A 17,684-nucleotide genomic window follows, 5' to 3' on the forward strand; every position below is an offset into this window, starting at 1 on the left:
TAGGGAAAAAATTGTATTTTTAAGAAGTGTGGAGTTTGCCTGTTCATAAGCTTTATTTCCATAATTTTTAGCTTAGTAGGCAACTCAGCCAAACGGTTCGTTTTTTTCATTCTTAAAGCCTATATGGTAAGTAGTTTTTAACATCTCTTTTGTTTAAAGAGAAGGCATTCTCTGCCATTGTTCCAGTAGTCTTGTTTTCAGAATGCTGCCTTGTTCCTTCCCTCAAGTACACTGTAGCAGGAAAAAGTCCTATATTAATTCTGTGATCCAGCTTGAAAATGGATCTTGATAGACCAATTCTACAACAGTTTCTACTGCTGTGAGGAAAACTTTTGTCTCTAGGAATAACAAAAATTGTACTCAACGCTGTCAGCATTCAGGTAGTCCCAAAAAAAAAAAAAGCCAAAGCCATGGTGTTAGAGGGTAAAGATTTAGTCATTCAGTACATGTAAACTCAGTGAAGTATATTTTTAATTGCTGTAGATGAGCATATAACATTTTCCTTTGCTTCCCTGGTATACTACTCAATCCTGTCTGTGTGTCTGTTCTTTTAATAGGTTGATACTGGAATGGTGAGTTTCTTTTGCCAATACTAAATTCATAAGTTTACATAACAAAGGAAAGTATTAGATCTCTTGGGAAGGCATTACTTCATATAGTCCCGAGAACCAAATTCATACATGGAAGACAAATGTAAGGGAAGTCGGTGGGAGACCCAAAAAAAAGGCAACAAAGATTCTTTGAGTGCAGTAACAAGAATGTACAATAGTAATGTGTAGCATTTTTTTTGCTACACATTGCAGAGATACAGTATGGTTTGCAGCTGTACTGGTGGGAGAAGGGTTAGCACATCACTAGAGTGCTTCGTTTCTTCTTGACCTTGTGTAGTGGGACACTGGAGTTCCTTGAAATAATTGTGTTTTGAGTCTTTGTAGGATTCTAGGTTGCCACTATGTGGGATGAGGAGGAAGGAATGAACACGTGGGCTAAGCTATGTATGAGCCTGCTTATCCTGTCACTTTCTGACATGAAAGACAGGTGAACGTGACAGACCATACAATATATTTGACCCAGGCTATGTATTCTAGTTTCTGAAAATCAGTAATGTATTTTCAGAATGTTTTAATATAGGTACAAATAAAAGCTAATTCTTGGCACATTGATCATGTTTGAGGAGAATGTGTCTTTGTATGAAGGCCAATGTTGTGAAAGTGGCAGCTTTTGTGAGAGCACAGAAGGAAGCATCAAAAGCTGAATGACTCATCTTTCAATGTTATATCAATTGAGACAGATCTGGAGAAACGGAAGGCTTAAAAAATAAAATTGTTCTGGTAGTGGCCTGTTAGTCTTTCTCCTTCTTTGTTCTTGCAATTTTGGATGATACACACTTCCAACAGATGGTTCTTAAAAATGACTCAGGATATTCCAGCTTCTTTCCTCTGAATTTTGAGGTCTATGTGTGAGAGTAACGAAAACCTTTTGCTAGAAACGAAGTTCAGAAATGTCATGATTGCAGCTCTGTAGACAAGTGAAGTACTGATAAATGGGCTGTGGCAGCTGTTACACAGCGTGGAAATACATGGGGCATGGACTAGGCTATAGTAAAGATACTACATAAATTAGTTTTTTTTGCATCTCAATCTTGATTTTGCTTCTTGATGCTTTTAGACCACCTATGTAACTAGAGATGTTATTTCATTTTCTGTGCATGTAGATGAGCAGTAAACTGAATCTACCCAACTTAATCCCATAGGCTGCTATGAGTGTAGTTTTGTAGAAGCTGCTCAGTAAACAGAAATGAGCAATGCTAGTCGTGATTCAGGGAAACTTCCTGCAGGATGTTCTGTTGGCCACCTTGGCTTTAGCAACAAACCTCAGGCACATCGATTTTAGAACTCCTTGTGGCCAGCATATATCAAAGCTTTAGGTAGCTAACTTGGATGGTGGTTTCTTGAGAGACCTTTCTTGTCTTTTTTTCTTATTATTTTATGATTTCAGTAATTATACATGAATTTGTATTTAGGAGCAGAAAGTACTTATCTGCCTGGTACATTCCAGATGGATCATACAGTAATCCTTGTGTGCAGCCCACATGAGATTGGCAGAGTGTCAGCATGAGAAGGGGGCAGAGAGAGTGAAAAAGAGATTTATGAAAGTCTGAGTGATTTTAATCTAGGATTCCAAATCAGCTTAATCCTTCAAGTACTCGCTCCATCAAGTCCATATGTGAAAATGAATGAACTGAGATATTTTTTTAATGAAGTGAATGGATGTTTTTTATAGTGTGTGTGTTTCAGTCGGAGAATGGAAAACGTAGCAGTTTATCCTCTAGTGAAAAGGGAAAAACTAGGCTTTGTTTGGTTTTGTAGCAGCTGCAAGGCAGTCAACCATTTCAGGCCCAAAGAGTTTTAACCTTTTGAATTAGTGGCTAAAATACAGAAAGGCAGACACTGTTTCTCTCCCCTCCGTTCCTAAATAACAACATATAGTCCTGATGTTGTTTATATCACTTGCAATTTGAAATTTAAAACAAAGCAATAATAAAGCTGAGATTGTTTCTAACTTACTGCTGCAGTGTTTCTCGTATTTGTAGTTGTCAGGTAGGTGATGAGAGATTGTCTGATGTGCTGATGTTCAGCTGTATCATAAACATAGTTTATCTAATGCTAGACTGATTCTATAGTTTTTTCACTAGTGCTTTAAAATTGAATACAGTTTTCATTTTTGTTAATGTATATATTGCCTTATTCACAGAAAACCCAATTAATGCCTTGTGAAAGTACATGCACGTGGTTATATAAGTCTGGTGGAAATAAGTCAGTGACAAGCTCTTCTTCCAGTCACTTTAGAAGGATTTCTGACAGGACTTTTTTCCAAGTTGTTTCTAGCATGAATTCTTAATTTAATGTCTTCGTTAACAGCTAATGCAGGATGTGAAAAGTCTACCTTTATTTATTAGTGGGGGGAAAAAAGTATAAAGCCAATTGTCTTTTTTGATAATACAGAATAAAAGCATTGTGAACACTTACCAGATAGTGTATTACTTGCCTGAAACTTGTGAATTTTACAGTGTCTGACAGAAAATTACTATCCTGTACATCCTCTGGATTTCAGCCCGAGTGCTACCTAAGCAGAATTATAGTAGTGGCTGAGCTCCTGTGTCCATGTAACTTTTTTTTATTTTTTTTCCCCCAGAATCAGATCAGTGACTTAAGTATTATATCAAGTTCTGGAATGCAACAAAATGCAAATCTCCTGAAGTCAGAAAGCACAGAGATTTCAGAGCAAAAACCTTTGATACAAGTGCAAGATCAGGTAAGTGTCATCCAAATCTACTTCTTCATTTAGCACTTTGTTTTGGTACCAAAATATTATTTTCTTGAAATGCCTGCAGTATCATCAATTGATTTTAGTATCTACTCTCATTTCTCTTGACGATGCTTGTCTAAGATCAGCTGGTATGTTTCCTGCTGCCCACACCCCCCTCAGATAAACTAATGAGTCTGAAGACTCTGAAGAGCCTAAATTCTGTTTTTTTGTCTTAATGTTTAAATATGAGGCTGTGTCCACACTCGTGGTAATACAGAAGTGTGTTTAAATGGGCTAACTCATATAGAGATACCTGTGCAGGATGACTTCTGAGTAAGGGAGCAAATAAAAATTACCTTTGTTGAATTGACAGAGTGAATGTGGCATCTGTTCACTGTACACTGTGTCTTTCAAACAGCAACTGAAGCACTGTCTTCCTGTGTCTGAGACATTTACCTAGTTTGTCAGTGCTGCCTTTAAAGTTGTAGCTACAGTACTACTAAATGAAATCATCAGTCATCAGACAAGAGATGGAAAGTACTTCAGTCATGGAGCACTAAATTCTCTTTGGCATTACTGAATGTGTGCATACCTGTATTCTCCCATACTTCTGTAGCTTGCGTTTAACCTCTGCTTGTGTGATCAGATTCAACTTGCCTGACTAATATATATCATGGGAGAAGTGTTCTTGTGTTGCTGTTCAGTTCTGTTTAGACTGTTTTGACAGTGTATTTCTTTCTCTACGTTAAGCAACGTCTTCCAAAATTGTTTCAGTGATGCCAGTGAGGGATGCTGCTCAAATTTACGGTATTTTTAGTGTACATACAGGACTTAGATGTCTGACAGATAATTATTAGATGTGTTCAATCAGCATATATCCAGATATCTACAAATTCTAAAGCCTGGTATTGCTTCTGTAATTAAAGATTAAACTACAGTAAAAATGCTAGTGAAAATAACTTACGCTTCATGTAAATGGTGTTGATGAACCATGGGAAACTTGTTATAAAAATAATTAGTGTCATCACTGGAGTGGTTGGAATATAGACAGCGATAGTTCAGTAATTGGCTCCGTTTTATAGTAAGCCTTTATGCATGAGGGACATGTAGCTTCATACAGTGCTTCTTGGAGGTTTGTTTTTAAAAAAAAACACTAATTTTTGCAACAACGGTATGCTCTCTAACACATGAGTAACTTGTGCCTGCTTACAGTGCCACCCAGTGGGGACAGAAAGGTCAGTAGTGGTCCTCTCTAGAAAATGCCCCACGGAGGTGATCGGGCAGTGCCTGCCTCCAGCTCCTTGTTGTAGCTTATTGTTGTGTTTTGGATGCAATAAAGCACTGCCTCTGGAAAATGCCCTAGGAAAATGCATGCAACGCTGCATTTAGTAATTGTAAACAGCATACTTATTTTGTAGTAAAAATAAATAATTTCTAGTAGAGGTTAGGGCTATGGTATGAGTAGCAGAAATCTGCTTAAGGGGCTGGGGTAACAACAATCAGTGGGTTAAAACAGGCTGAGCGGAAACTTGCTGGAATTATTGTCTGTCACGGCATCTTCTGCCCTCTCAGCAACACCTCTGGTTTTGGACCAGCACAAGTGATAGACTGACCCCTGGCAGCCTCAGTGCTTGCTGCATGCTTGATCTTGAGGCCTGGCAACAGGGTTGTGTCTTGCTTTTAAAAGAAGAAATTTTCTTTTTGGCTGCTGTGTGGCGACTGTGCATGTGTGATCAGCTGAAGTGGCCAGCCTGACAGTGCATGAGCTTGCAGAGCAGTAGAAATTAGCTAAGGAAAAGTCCTAATTTCAAAGTTTATATTGAAAAAAGATCTATAAATTCTAATGTTTAAATCTCTAAAAACTCTAAGATTGTAATACATTGCTTTAAAGTAATCCAAGGGAAACTACAGTTCTATAGAGCAGGTGAAAGTGGCATGTTCTAGTGTCTCTTCTGTTGAGCATTTAAAATAATCGCTGTGGAGATGCACGAAAAAGGTTATCTAAGTGATAACTTACTTCTGTAAAGCTAACTGGGTTCAAGTACAGCACCAAGATACTTGCTCATAATTTCATTTTCAATAATGTGGACTACCAGAAGAGAACTGGAAAAAAATGCGATCAGAGCATGGCAGAGATTTCTGTTCATTAGGTGAAAATTTTGATGTATTAATAAAAGAAAGCCAGTCAGTTACTCAAACTGAGGTAAAGAGCAGAGTTGAGGCAGAGTAGTCATTTTCTCTTAATAGAATAATAATAAAAATCAGCAGTGGCAGCAGCACAAGTTAGTAACCTGGGCAGAAGTCAATGTGATATCAAGCTCGGGACTACCAGGCAGCTAGCATGCTACCTGTGCTGCCATTCCTTCATTGCCCTTACCAACGTTAGTAACACTGCAACTAGCAGAGCAATGTCACGGTGCAGTAACTGTCACTGTGAAATAGTGTCTTTGTTTAGACATACCGTCACAAGGCACTGGAATTTCGCTGCAGGCCATTCACTCTTCTGAACAGAATGTCATGTTTTAGTCCAGCTGTTTTATGTAACTTCTTCCTGCACAACCTAAATAAAAGCAGGAAAAATTTAACATAAGGGTGTTAGTAGCTGTTTTTCTCATTAGAAAAACATATTTTAAACTAATTCAGCTAAAATATCTGCTGTATAATAGCTGGCTTGGAATAAACTGAGTAATTTGTGGTAGAACTGGCAGGTGTATCATAAGGGATTAACTAAGACTCTCTCATCTTACTGCTGAAGAAAAGGCATTATTTTCCTCTGCAAAATGGTATATAGGAGCCTGTGATTCATTAGCTGTGATCTTTTTTTTAAGGCATTCAAAAAATGTTTGAGATCTGTTAAGTAATTCAGAACTGTGCTGTATTGCCTCTTCAACACCTGAAATGCAAGGAGACCTGGCCAACCCTACTTTTTTTTTTACCTTAAATGTGCTTTATCATTCTGATGATAGCTATTCCTTTCCTTTGGAAGGAGAAAGTGAGAACGAGTTACTTGGGTTATTTCTATTACTGTGTGTAACTTCGGTAGGACTTCCACTATTTTTTTGTTCTGCAAGGAATCCTGTTTTTCTACAGATTCTTCTCAAATAAGGAAAGAAGCATTTTTTCCATTTGTTAAGCCAACCAACTATTTTGGTAGTTAGAGGGTGACTGTGTTTTCACAAGATAGCTTGTTGGGGGGGGGAAACAATACTACACAAACTCTTAGTAGACAGCCATTTTTCTTTGCTAATCTTGTGTTGGTTTTTAATGTAGGGAATGCTGTTTAAATGTAGTAAGGCAAAATATTAGGAATAGAAAGTCCTTAAGATTTTTCTATCGATGTCAGTACTGTAGGCTAGATGTATATTTCTGTAGGAGACTAAAGGATCAATGTGTGCATGTGTACGTGCTTTTCAAGGAAATTAATACATATTTTTTTAGGTTTGTACAGATTCCCTTACCTATTGTGACATCCACTGCAACGCTGATGAAAATGGGAGAACTGTCTAGGCATGTACTGCTAGATCAGTTGTTTACCTTCAGGCTTCTCTTCTTATTTCCCATCCTTCAGACCATTTAATTATTTACAGTTCTATAAATTCTGCATGGTGTTGGTTCAAAACATATGTTGTTCCTTGCCTCCCCCACCAAGTGTGCTGCGTAGTTAAGGCTGATCAGTGATGGCAGGCATCACCTTACTAGCAAAAACCATACCTGTTCCCCTTCTGTGCTAGTAGTGCAGTCTGTCTATAGAAGGAGGTAGAGATAGAAAGTGCTGTGAAGGTGTCATCTCTACTGTGGCTGTGTCCTGCCCTCATGCCACTGCTGTACTATTGCTGTGGGTTATTTCAAGTCTTAATGTCATGCTTGAAGAAATGTGAATATTCTCCCCCAGCCCCAAGTACTCTAGCCAAGTGGTGGAACGTAAATACTTATTGCAGTGGAATTTTTTAAAGATAGCCTTGGAGGTGCCTTGGAGGTGCTTAGAATAGAAAAATAATGCAAGTTGAAGGGATGAGTGTGCAATTTGGGCGGGGGGGGTTGATGGAGGGAGAGTCCAGTGACAAGTGATGAATTGGCTTCAAGCTTAGCCTTGAGACTGTAATTATTAAAAAAAAAAAGTGACAGAAAACTTGGTGTATTTTAAATATATCTGACCTCGTATTCATAACTTTCTTGAATTTGTAATACATCACTCTACTTCTCACAGTTTGGGTATTCCTAAATTGACTCTGTAACCTTCCTTTTTCCCTTCCTTTTTTATAGACATTTCAGTTGAGGCCAAAGCATCTGACTTTGGAAGAACTGTTTGGAACCTCTGTCCCAAAGGAACAGCCTGCACCTCCGTATCCCAATGCAGAGAAAAGGGAGAAGTTGCAGACTGACACCTCTGCCAGAGAGCAGCAAAACTTGCTCTTGCCTTTTTCCTTTGACCAGTCAACAGTAACACAGCAACCACTAGGGAAATCAGAAAGTCCAAACATTAAAACCAGTGCCAACCCTTTGAATCAGCAGGAATGTTTAACACCTATGCTAATACCTCCAGCTTCAGTTTCCCAGCCTGATGTAAAAAGCATTTCAAGCTATTCAGTTCATTTAAGCCCTATTCTTAATTCAGCCTCAACAATGGAAGCTGCCCCTGCTCAGAGGCTTCCTGGCCTAAAACAAAACAGCAGTTTAATCCAAGTCATGCAGCAAGCTGCCAAGCAGATATCCCCACTAGTGAATCAGCCACCATCCGAAGTGAACCACGCTCCACAAAATTTAATGGCTGGCCAAAGCCAGCTTATAGCACCCTTGACATCAGCAAATACGGGAACTGTCTCAAATACATCCCATACAAGTGTTGATCTTCTTCAGAAACTCAGGTTGACCCCACAGCATGACGAAGTGCAGCAGCAGTCTCTCACTAAGACTTCCTTAACGCCAAACATCTCTGCCACGGTTGGCCAGCTTGCAACACCAGAAAGCTTCAAAGAATCACACAGTAAACCAGCAACCTTGAACAACAAGATCATCCCTTCCCTGCAGGTATTCTGTGGCTTTTTATACCCATAAAGCTTTAAGCTGTTATTGGCTACAAATATTTCCATTGAATATGTGCCTTTATATGTTGCTCTTAAAAAAAAAAAAAAGACTTCTAATGTGCGACTGAATTGCAAACTTAAAAATCTAATTTTGGTCGTTAGCATTTGCTATCAGTGACAGACTTGCCTGCAGAGGAGGAATTTTTTCAGGCTGGTGCTGTTAGTGGATGAGTGTATCCTAAGGAATTTGCCTATAACTTGGGTCAGAGAGAGAAGTACTGATCTGAGAAAGGACTGAAGGTTACAAATCAAATGGTGTTACGAGTGTAGCTACTGTGGAAATCTAGCCTGTACCTTCTTTGGAAGTATGAAATTAAGTCTCCTGTTTCAGATTATATAGCTTTGGGTGTTTCATAACACTTTGGTATTGCCCACTCCTGTTGGGAGTCCTTCTGGGCTACCTTGAGATACTGTTAGGTATTTATCAAGGTGGATCATTAACGGATTTATTCTAATTGACCCTCTTGGTTTCTTTTGTCCCGGTATCACTTCTAAAGGACCTTCTAAACTTGTTTCTTGCAGGCAAATCTATTGTCTATGCCTCAATGTAACCCAAAGAAATAAACTTGTTTTGAGAGACTAGGTGGAAATGTTACTGCTGCTCTGTAAGGTTAATGCTTGTGCTTTTGTGTTTTAAATTTTCTGTTGCTTAGTGTTGCATCTTAGGGACAGTGAGAGTGCAAGAAAAAAAACCTATCACACAAAACTACTTACAGCTATATCTGCATGAATTTCCTATTTTTTTTATTATCCAGTGCTTCCCACTGGGTTTTGACAAAATCTTCAGCAGTCTTTTCTGGGTCAGCTGATACTACTATTTTTTGCTATGATGACTTACTCATAACACAAATCTAACAAACAGCTCAACTCTTCTGCCTGTAACACCCTAAGCAGTAAATGCCCTGTATTTTTCACATGTGGATCTTCTGTCTTTAGAAGAATTATTACTTTTTTTTAAGGAAATGGGTGTGCTGTCATTGTGCTGTCTTTCTAATTACCCCATTTATAACCTACTGCTGTTCTTAAACTTCTAAGAAGGCTATGAGTGCTGTATGCTAGGGTTATTTTACGAGCCATCACCTTGTTGAGATGTTTGGGATCAGTGTTGAAGAACTGTACATTCTGAGCAGTGTCTTTCTTCCATGTACTAGTAAGCCTTGGCACAGATTTGACTTGGGATTGTGATGTTTTTAAGCATCTAGAAAAGTTGGCGAGGTGTTTCCATAACTGCTCTTATAACACTTATTCAATGTCTGCTTTGATAGCCTTGTGAATTCTGATTCATGTGCTGGTCTTGAACCTTTTTTTTTTTTTTTTTTGAGGTCCATTGTGTGTATATATTTTTGTTGGACAAAGCTCTTCATAGTCCAAATACGTTCTCTCAAACTAGCAAGACTTCCTAACTGTTTTGTAATTAGGTCTTAGCAATTTGATCTTGTCATTGTTACCACTTCAGAAAGCTCATTTGACTTTTCTCATTATAGATACAGGTTATCAGTTACCTGAGGGTGTTTTTTCTGTTGAGGTTTTCCAATTGGCTGTAACAGGCCTTTCTAAGAATGCAAGGTGAATTTATTCAAGTACCTTATCTACATGCCTTTTTTTGTTTGTTTTCTGAGCTTTTGTAATCCTATAATTTTATTATATTACAGTCTTGAAATCTGACTAAAGAGATATCTGGATGTCATTTGTGAAGATATAAAATACGGAGATCTAGTAGACCACAGCATTTAACTTCTGTGGAGGGAATTGGAAAACTGCTAGAAAAAAAAACACTGAATTTAGCATCCCGTCAGATTGCCATACCTGATTACACTCTGATCAAACTCTTCATTTTGTATGCATTTGGTTCCTGTTCAATGTTTTACTAAAGTTTTTTTTGAACTGTGGTTGACTTTCATAATAACTGTTGTTAAGAGTTTGCTGTAATACTGAAAGCATATAACATGAATTCCAACTGTTACAAACTGGAACAAACTACACTAAAATCTGTTGGTACTTAGATTTTTGCAGCTTTGTAAAAACTCAGATAATCACCATGGGAAACTGAGCTGCCGATACTAACTCGTGATTTATGCTTTCTTTTTAAATTAGGCTGTACAACAAAACAAGGAATCAGAAGTATTTCCACAGACGAAGACTTTATCTAAAACAAGTCAGGTAAGGTGAATAAACACATCAACACATTCAGTTTGATTTTAAAATAAAATTTAAGACCTTTTAAAGGATGGCAATCATTGCCATATCATACAGTCACATTGTCCACTCTGACCATATTTAAAATGCTGTTGATGGAGCAGAAACAAGCTGCACTGAAGTGAGGAAGAGTTACAGGACAGAAGTTTAGTCAGTCATACATTACAGTACCTCTTACTGTTGGTGCAAATGCAGAAACGAAAGTACATTTTTGGCTCTGCAGACTTAACGTTAACACCATTGGAACTGATTTTTATTTTTAAGTATTTATGCTATATTGTGGTGTGTATTAGTCTCAGTTAAGCCTTAAGCACCCAAGAGGCATAAAATGTAATCCTTGCCTTGCTGTCTTTCCATGTTCTTGAGATATCTTTGTCATGAAACACAAAGTACCAGGACAGTAAAATGGCAGATAGCGGAAGAAAATAACAGAACTTACCACGGCGAAATTTTGTAATAGCAAGCTCTGGTGATCTAGATACAAATTTAAAGTTATTAGAACTGCCCTTGAGCAGGTACCCTTCACAGGTAGATACCTCCTCGTTATGAGTAACTATTCTGTAATACCGAACTGGCCTACAGTAATAGTGTGGGCTTTTCATTTTTTTATGCTTTTTTTATGCTCTGTCTTTTAATAACAGCATTCCTTCCTACTGGAGGTGGTGCTCACTGACTTTCTGTTCTTTTACAGGTCACACATCCGCAGTTTGTTACAGCCACAACTACAGTAACTCCTTCAATACTCTTGTCTCCTAGTGTTTTTCAACAGTCAGCTACAAAAGCTACTGAAGTAGAAAATAAAGCCATTTCTTCTTCACCCTTAACACTTGGAACAACAGAAATTCAGACTGTACCTCCTACTGTTCTCAGTAGGTCCCAGCTTCAAGAAGCACTGATACATCTAATAAAGGTCCTGTCCTTAAAGAACTCAGTGTCTGAGGGATGGGGTTCCAAGTAGACTAACCAGTACTGAGACTTTGGTTGTGAGACGGAAGACTTGGAAGGACAGCTCTGCTTCAGATGTCCTTTTACATCCATATGAACTTGTGGACACCTGAGGAAAAAGTTACACTTGTAGAAGACTTTGTATGGGGGTTGGGGGCTGTTTTTACTGTCTTTGTAGGTGTTCTGCTTTCCTTGGGAAAGCTTTCCTGTTTCCACTTACCTAGAACTGTTCTTGTGCCAAAGGATGTGTTTTTGAAATGGAATTTACAAAGCTCTAGAGTTGCCATCCCTAGTGACTAAAATATTCAGCTGATTTTAAATGCTGGGAGTAGCCATAGTGAGATTCGCAGGTAACCAGTAGAAGTTATTGTGACAGCTGTAGTGTGTTAACTCAGGATTCTCTTGCTCTGTACATGCTAATGTTAGGTTTTACACCCAAAACGCAGGTCTAAAATAGCAAACAATATTTTCCTAGCAAAAAAGCTATGATCAAAAGGGCCACTGCCAAATCCCAACATCAGCTAGATTGCCTGAATTATCTGTGTTGATTATTTTTGCACAACTTGCATATTGGTGTTTTTTATTTAAAGACTTAAATTAGCTTACTCGTAAGACTTGCAACTAAGCTTAATTGCCAGAAGTCTTATTCTCATTAGAGAGTCTCCCCCCAGTAGTCTGAATCACTGTAGTGATTTTAGAGACAAATATTCCAGCCAGCTTTCTAATCTTCATTTTACTTATAGAGACAGCTGAACATAGAAAGAAAACTGTATCTTCAGCCTAGAGAAATGTATACTATTTGAGGGAGTAGGACTCAGGAAGTCTCTCTAAATGTCTATCAATTAAACAATTTCACTTCCTGGTAATGCTTTCACAGGACTTTTTAAATCATAGAATTAATATAAATGTATAGAAAGCTTGAGTTGGAAGGGGCCTTCGAGACTGTCTGGTTCCAACCCCCTGCCATGGGCAGGGACACCACCCACCAGATCAAGTTGCCCCATTTCCCTTGCCCTAGCCCTCAGGTAGATAGCAACGTAGTTGGAATCTTTGTGCATAGCTTAAATGGAGTTAAATTATACTTTTTTCTCTGATTATCTTTTTACTAATGTTTCTGATGTTTTTTTCCTGCAGAATGATTCCCGTTTTCTCAGCACTATTCATGAAGTCTACTTGCAAGTCCTAACCAAGAATACAGACAACATTAAGCTATAATCGAAGCTAAATCTACTTAGATTATTACCACTTTAGAAACAATTACGCCTCTATAAAACTAATATTTTTTTAAAAGAATATTTAGTTTTCAATGTCTTGAATTTGAACCTGTTAGGAAAGACTATTCCTTAAATAATTACGAAAGTAATGTTCTCAGAAGCGATCTAGGTTTTCACTGTGATCATCACCAGCAAAGCTTTGTTTTTATTGGGGAGGGGAGTTAATTTGCATATGAGCTTTCATTCGCATTAATGGAACAAGCAGGTGTTTGCTCTGGCTTTCATTCCTAGCTGTATTCAGTTTTCAAGGATTGCAGACCCATACTCTTTAAACTAGCAAATACATAATACAGTACACTACACCGCACCAGACAAAACTTGGTTGTGGGAACCTAGTTTCAGTTTTAAGCTGAGAGCAAAATGCCACGTGGTTAGGTTGGCAGTTGTGGGGAGGAGAGGGATCTGGATGCCAGGCCTTCAGAGCTAAATCTTTAGCAAAATGTTGAAAAATGTGATTTGCTCAATACATTAACAGTCTCTAGCTAACACGCATCGATTTATCTTTTATATATTCCATTAATTGTATTGCTTCTCTATCCCTGACATTAAACAGGTATCCAAGTGAGTAAGGCCATCTTCTTTAAAAAGGTGGAATTTGAGATATGCGAACTTCAGTGATTGTATCATTTTTTAAGCAATGGAATAGTTCTGTTGTATGTTGAAAGTTATTTTGGTTTAAGTGTGTAGTTAAGAAACCACCACTGAAAGACCATTTTCCAGTTGAGTAGTGTTTGAAATACTTGGTTTCCCTTTTAGCTTAAGGATGGACCGTATCTTAGTTGGCTTTCAATTCTCAGTTGTGTTGGAACTGCAGTGTTGAAAACTATGCAGATGGGGAACAAATGCATGCTTTTCTCTTGCCCTTTCCCCAGATTGTTCATGCATACTTCATAGTCTGAAGTTTATGTAGTTAACCTGTTAGTGCTTCTTATGTGATTTCATAATTCAGTAATGTAAGAGTTGAACCTCTTTCCCATTTGAAGTCAGAAAAATTTCGAATTATATTTTCTTATGCTGCTGTATTGGTTAGCCCATGGCTTGTATTTATTTCTTGAAGTCACACAAAGGTAGTTAATAAGACTTCAGGTCTCAACTTTTTCCAGCAATAGTAGTTCTAAAGGATGCTTTTGTAGTAGAAAAGTTTTGGTTTATTGAGTAGAAAGATGATCTGTATTGAGTTATGATGCACTGCTTTTTTCCCCCTCCCCCAAGCACTGTTGAAATTGAAGAAAATTGTTTGGCTCCTTACAAAAAAAAAAAATATGTATGTATGTGTATCCTAAGGATTAGTACATGTTGACATAGTCAAGGCCATTTCATTGGAAACTAATTGAGCTTTAATTGTGACTTTTCACAAACTGGTATGTTTTAGATAAAACAAATATTTACATTTTATGTATTTGATCTATTTTATTTTTTCACAGTTTTTTAGTGGAAAAAAATATCTTTTTAGCACTACCTGCCTTCTGAAGAGCTCTTCTCAGCCTTTGAGTTCAATGTTTCTGTTTAAAATATATAGTATTTTGCTAAAGAAAAAAAAGGTGGGGGGGGAAGATTCAGGGAATGATGCTAATGTCATGCACATTCATGAAGAACTGTATTGGCTTTAATGGTAGCATTTGAATTCAGCAATATAGACACTGAGCCTTGTTAAGGAAAATGGGAGCTTCCTACTCAAATTCTAGAGTTATGATACTGTATATGTGCATAAACAAGACTCAAATTAGGTCTAAGGTCTCAATTTATTGTTTAGAAAAACTAAAAGGAACAAACCAATGAGCAGTTCCCATGAACAAAAATGTATAACCTAAACCAAATACGGAGTTGCTTTTGCAAAGATGAAGTTCATAACTCCCGTTTTTTTTATGTACAACTTCCAGCTACTTTGGAGGAAGATTTGATGAGTTTCTAAGAACAGAGATGCTGGAAGCTAATGATGAATATTTGTACTGGTTGCTAAATACAGTCGTATCCAAAGATCTATAGAAATGGTGGAAGGAGTTGTATTTTGAGTTCTAAGTTTTGTACAGTTGACAAAAGTAATACTGTTTCAAGCAGCAATGCTGCTATGAGAGTTTGACTCTTGACACATGAATATCCTTCATTTGTTTTTATTTAATATATTAGTAGCAATATGTTACTGGTTTACTTTGTTTCCCCCAGCTTTTAAAATTAATTAGAAAGGAAACAGTGAAATCATTTGTACTACAAGCAGACTTGTTCATCTTGAACAGATCTGGTCTGGCCTGGCCTCTGTATGTATGGCCAGCAGACAGTGGAACAAACGTAGGTGTCCTCCAATACACCGCAGAGTTTGTGATTTGTGAGTGCCAGAGTAGCAGATTTAACAGTTAAATCTCTTTAAAGATAAGTTGTAATACACAAGCTATAGTGTAAAACTTGAATTTTTTAATGTAGACTGTGTTATTTAAAAATTTTTATTTCCTGATTTTTTTAAACTTTTTGCATAAACCTAAAACTACCAGCTTGTTGATGTGCTTGATTCATGTTAGCAGCATGTAGCTATAACTAGGGTGTAGCAAGTTACCACGGATCATCACAGCAAAATATTTTGACCATTTTCAAGTGTGTGGAGTTTTTTGATAAAACTACTGGGTTAATGGATTATACCTATTAGTTCTGAGAATGAAAAAGCTAGTTTAGACTATACTCCCCAAATTAATTGCATTATCTAAGCATGTTTTTCTTTTTTTTGTGGCTAATGTTAAAGTCAATTTAAAAACAAAAAAAATAAAGCCTAATCAAAGACAGTTTTAAAACCTACAGCTGCTGAATTATTCCGGAAAATCAAAATTCTCAGTTTTGTTGTTAGACTTTATCTGCTGTTATTTAATAATGCAAAGTTTATATAAAAGGTGCCTAACATCTGTTAACTTAGAAGCAGTATATCTTTCCAAATTAAACAAGATTTGCAGAATGATTGAATAAAGTTTTAAAAACTTAAGTACTTCATTTTGATTTCTTATATATGTTTAACTCTGTGTGTAGGTACTCAATATAACATTTAAAAACTTGCTGCCGGATGTATCTCACTTTTGCTTGCGTTTCTAATTGCTTCATTTTGGTATATTTCTGAAACCCATTATGCCATGTGTAGTCACTGATGTACTTTCTGAAATATTCTTGAAAGCCAACATTAAATTGGGACTTCTTGTTTTAAAAAGTATTCTAAACAAATCACCCACCTTTTTGCCAGCTATTTTGGTTGCTTTGTACAGCATATCTTAACAGGAGGAATGTGTGCAATATATCACCTCTTTTGTCTGGCAATGTTAGGATGCAATATCTTCACTTCAAGTTGGAAAAATTGCAGTATCTTTAATTTGGTTGTCTATTTATATTTATCTATTCAGTGTATGGGCATATGGTTTTTTTGTGTTTTTTAATGTACATTGTGTGCTTTTAGCAATTTCTGAGTTTTACCACTTTGGATGCACCAGTTACGTACTCATTTGCATGTTCTTTGAGCATGAAAACCATGGGGAAGGGAGGCTTCAGGACAGATTTTTGGAGACAGAATCTGAACAACTTTAAATCAATAAATGTAGATACTGCATCATTAACACTTTAGTATGGTATGGATTTTATAGCACATATGTATGTTTGCAGTTATTAAGTTATTGCATAAATGTTTAAGAATGAGCATTTTTCATCCAAAATTTTGTATGTTTGCAAATATATTTTTGTAATAAAACCTCAAAACAAATGTTTTAGCACCTCCTAAAGTCTTCCAATGTTTCCTTTTGTTTCTAGAGCCTGCTAGAAGGGTAAATTCAGATTTGACTTGGGCTTAGTGTTTTCCAGACAAATTCAAACTTCTCAGTTCATTCTGGGGGCAAAAACAAATGGCATTTCTTTATGAAAGAGGATGTAGTATGCCTGCTTGAAGGACGGTTCAGAATAGCATCTGTCACTTGTCGTAGCATCTTGGCTTTCTTCTATATGGCTATAAGTGGGCTTGTGTTTTGAATTGGATAAATTAATTTCCTTCCACATTAGGAAAGGCAGTTGCAGGTTCACTGTTTTGTAAGTGCAGCTGTAACTGGTTTTAGTGCTTTTCCTTACCACTTTAATGTATTGCCCCTCTCATCCATCTAGACATGGCACATGATACTTGATGAATCCAATGCTGGTCATTGATTATCTTGGGAAATAAGTTAGTTACCGTATCTGGCTGCTGTCATGCAGCTGTTCTATCCAAACTTCACAAAGTTAAATGGAGAAAAACCATAGCAGAAGTTCTGTTTGAACAGATTTTGAAGTTAAGCAAAATCTTGCATTAAAGTCCCTAAATCTTAACCTGGCTGCTTACACCCATTCAAACTAGGAACACCATTCCCCTAGGAATCAGACTGGGAGTTGTACCCATCTGGGGAACAACGTTTTCTGCTCTGCTGGTTCACAGTGAGCTGGCTTCTGTGCTCTATACAGGAGCCCCTTCTGACAGAAGGCTGCTATATAAAACAAGTAGACAAATCAGGAATTTTATTAAACAAAACTGAGGAAAAAATAGGAACAGCCTAACATCCACCATTAAATTCTGTTAGATGTTGCCTGTTGGGTCAGTACTGAGAAAGTAGTTTTTTTTATTGTTGAGGCTTTTAAACTTTCTGTGTTTTCCTGGATCTAGGTGTCACTGTTTACTGTTACTCCTTTGAAGAGCTCCCCTTTTATTTTGGAAGTTAAGTTAATAATTGTGACTTGCTTCATGTAACCATAAGTATTTTGGGCCATTTCCCTGCTAGTGTGTGCACAACAGTAGTGTTTTGGAGAGTGCACGAGAGCAGAAAGTCCACCTCTAATACAGCAGTGATACACAGCACTAGGGTAGAACCAACCAGTAAGCATTAAGCTT

The 17,684-nt window shown here is 37.3% G+C and overlaps 1 protein-coding gene across 1 annotated transcript in view; it reads left to right on the plus strand.

Moving 5' to 3' along the window:
• The window catches only part of DCP1A (decapping mRNA 1A), a 33,659-nt gene extending 17,897 nt beyond the window's left edge, over positions 1-15,762 (plus strand). Inside the window, exons 6-10 of the mRNA XM_035337682.1 lie at positions 3,196-3,315; positions 7,573-8,337; positions 10,488-10,553; positions 11,281-11,499; positions 12,669-15,762. Of these exons, the coding sequence (XP_035193573.1) occupies positions 3,196-3,315; positions 7,573-8,337; positions 10,488-10,553; positions 11,281-11,499; positions 12,669-12,749 (1,251 nt within the window). The 3' untranslated portion in view covers positions 12,750-15,762. The remainder of the gene's footprint in view (positions 1-3,195; positions 3,316-7,572; positions 8,338-10,487; positions 10,554-11,280; positions 11,500-12,668) is intronic.
• The last annotated feature ends 1,922 nt before the right edge of the window (positions 15,763-17,684 follow it).

This window comes from Oxyura jamaicensis, chromosome 12 (assembly GCF_011077185.1).
Source record: "Oxyura jamaicensis isolate SHBP4307 breed ruddy duck chromosome 12, BPBGC_Ojam_1.0, whole genome shotgun sequence".
NCBI lineage: Eukaryota > Metazoa > Chordata > Aves > Anseriformes > Anatidae > Oxyura > Oxyura jamaicensis.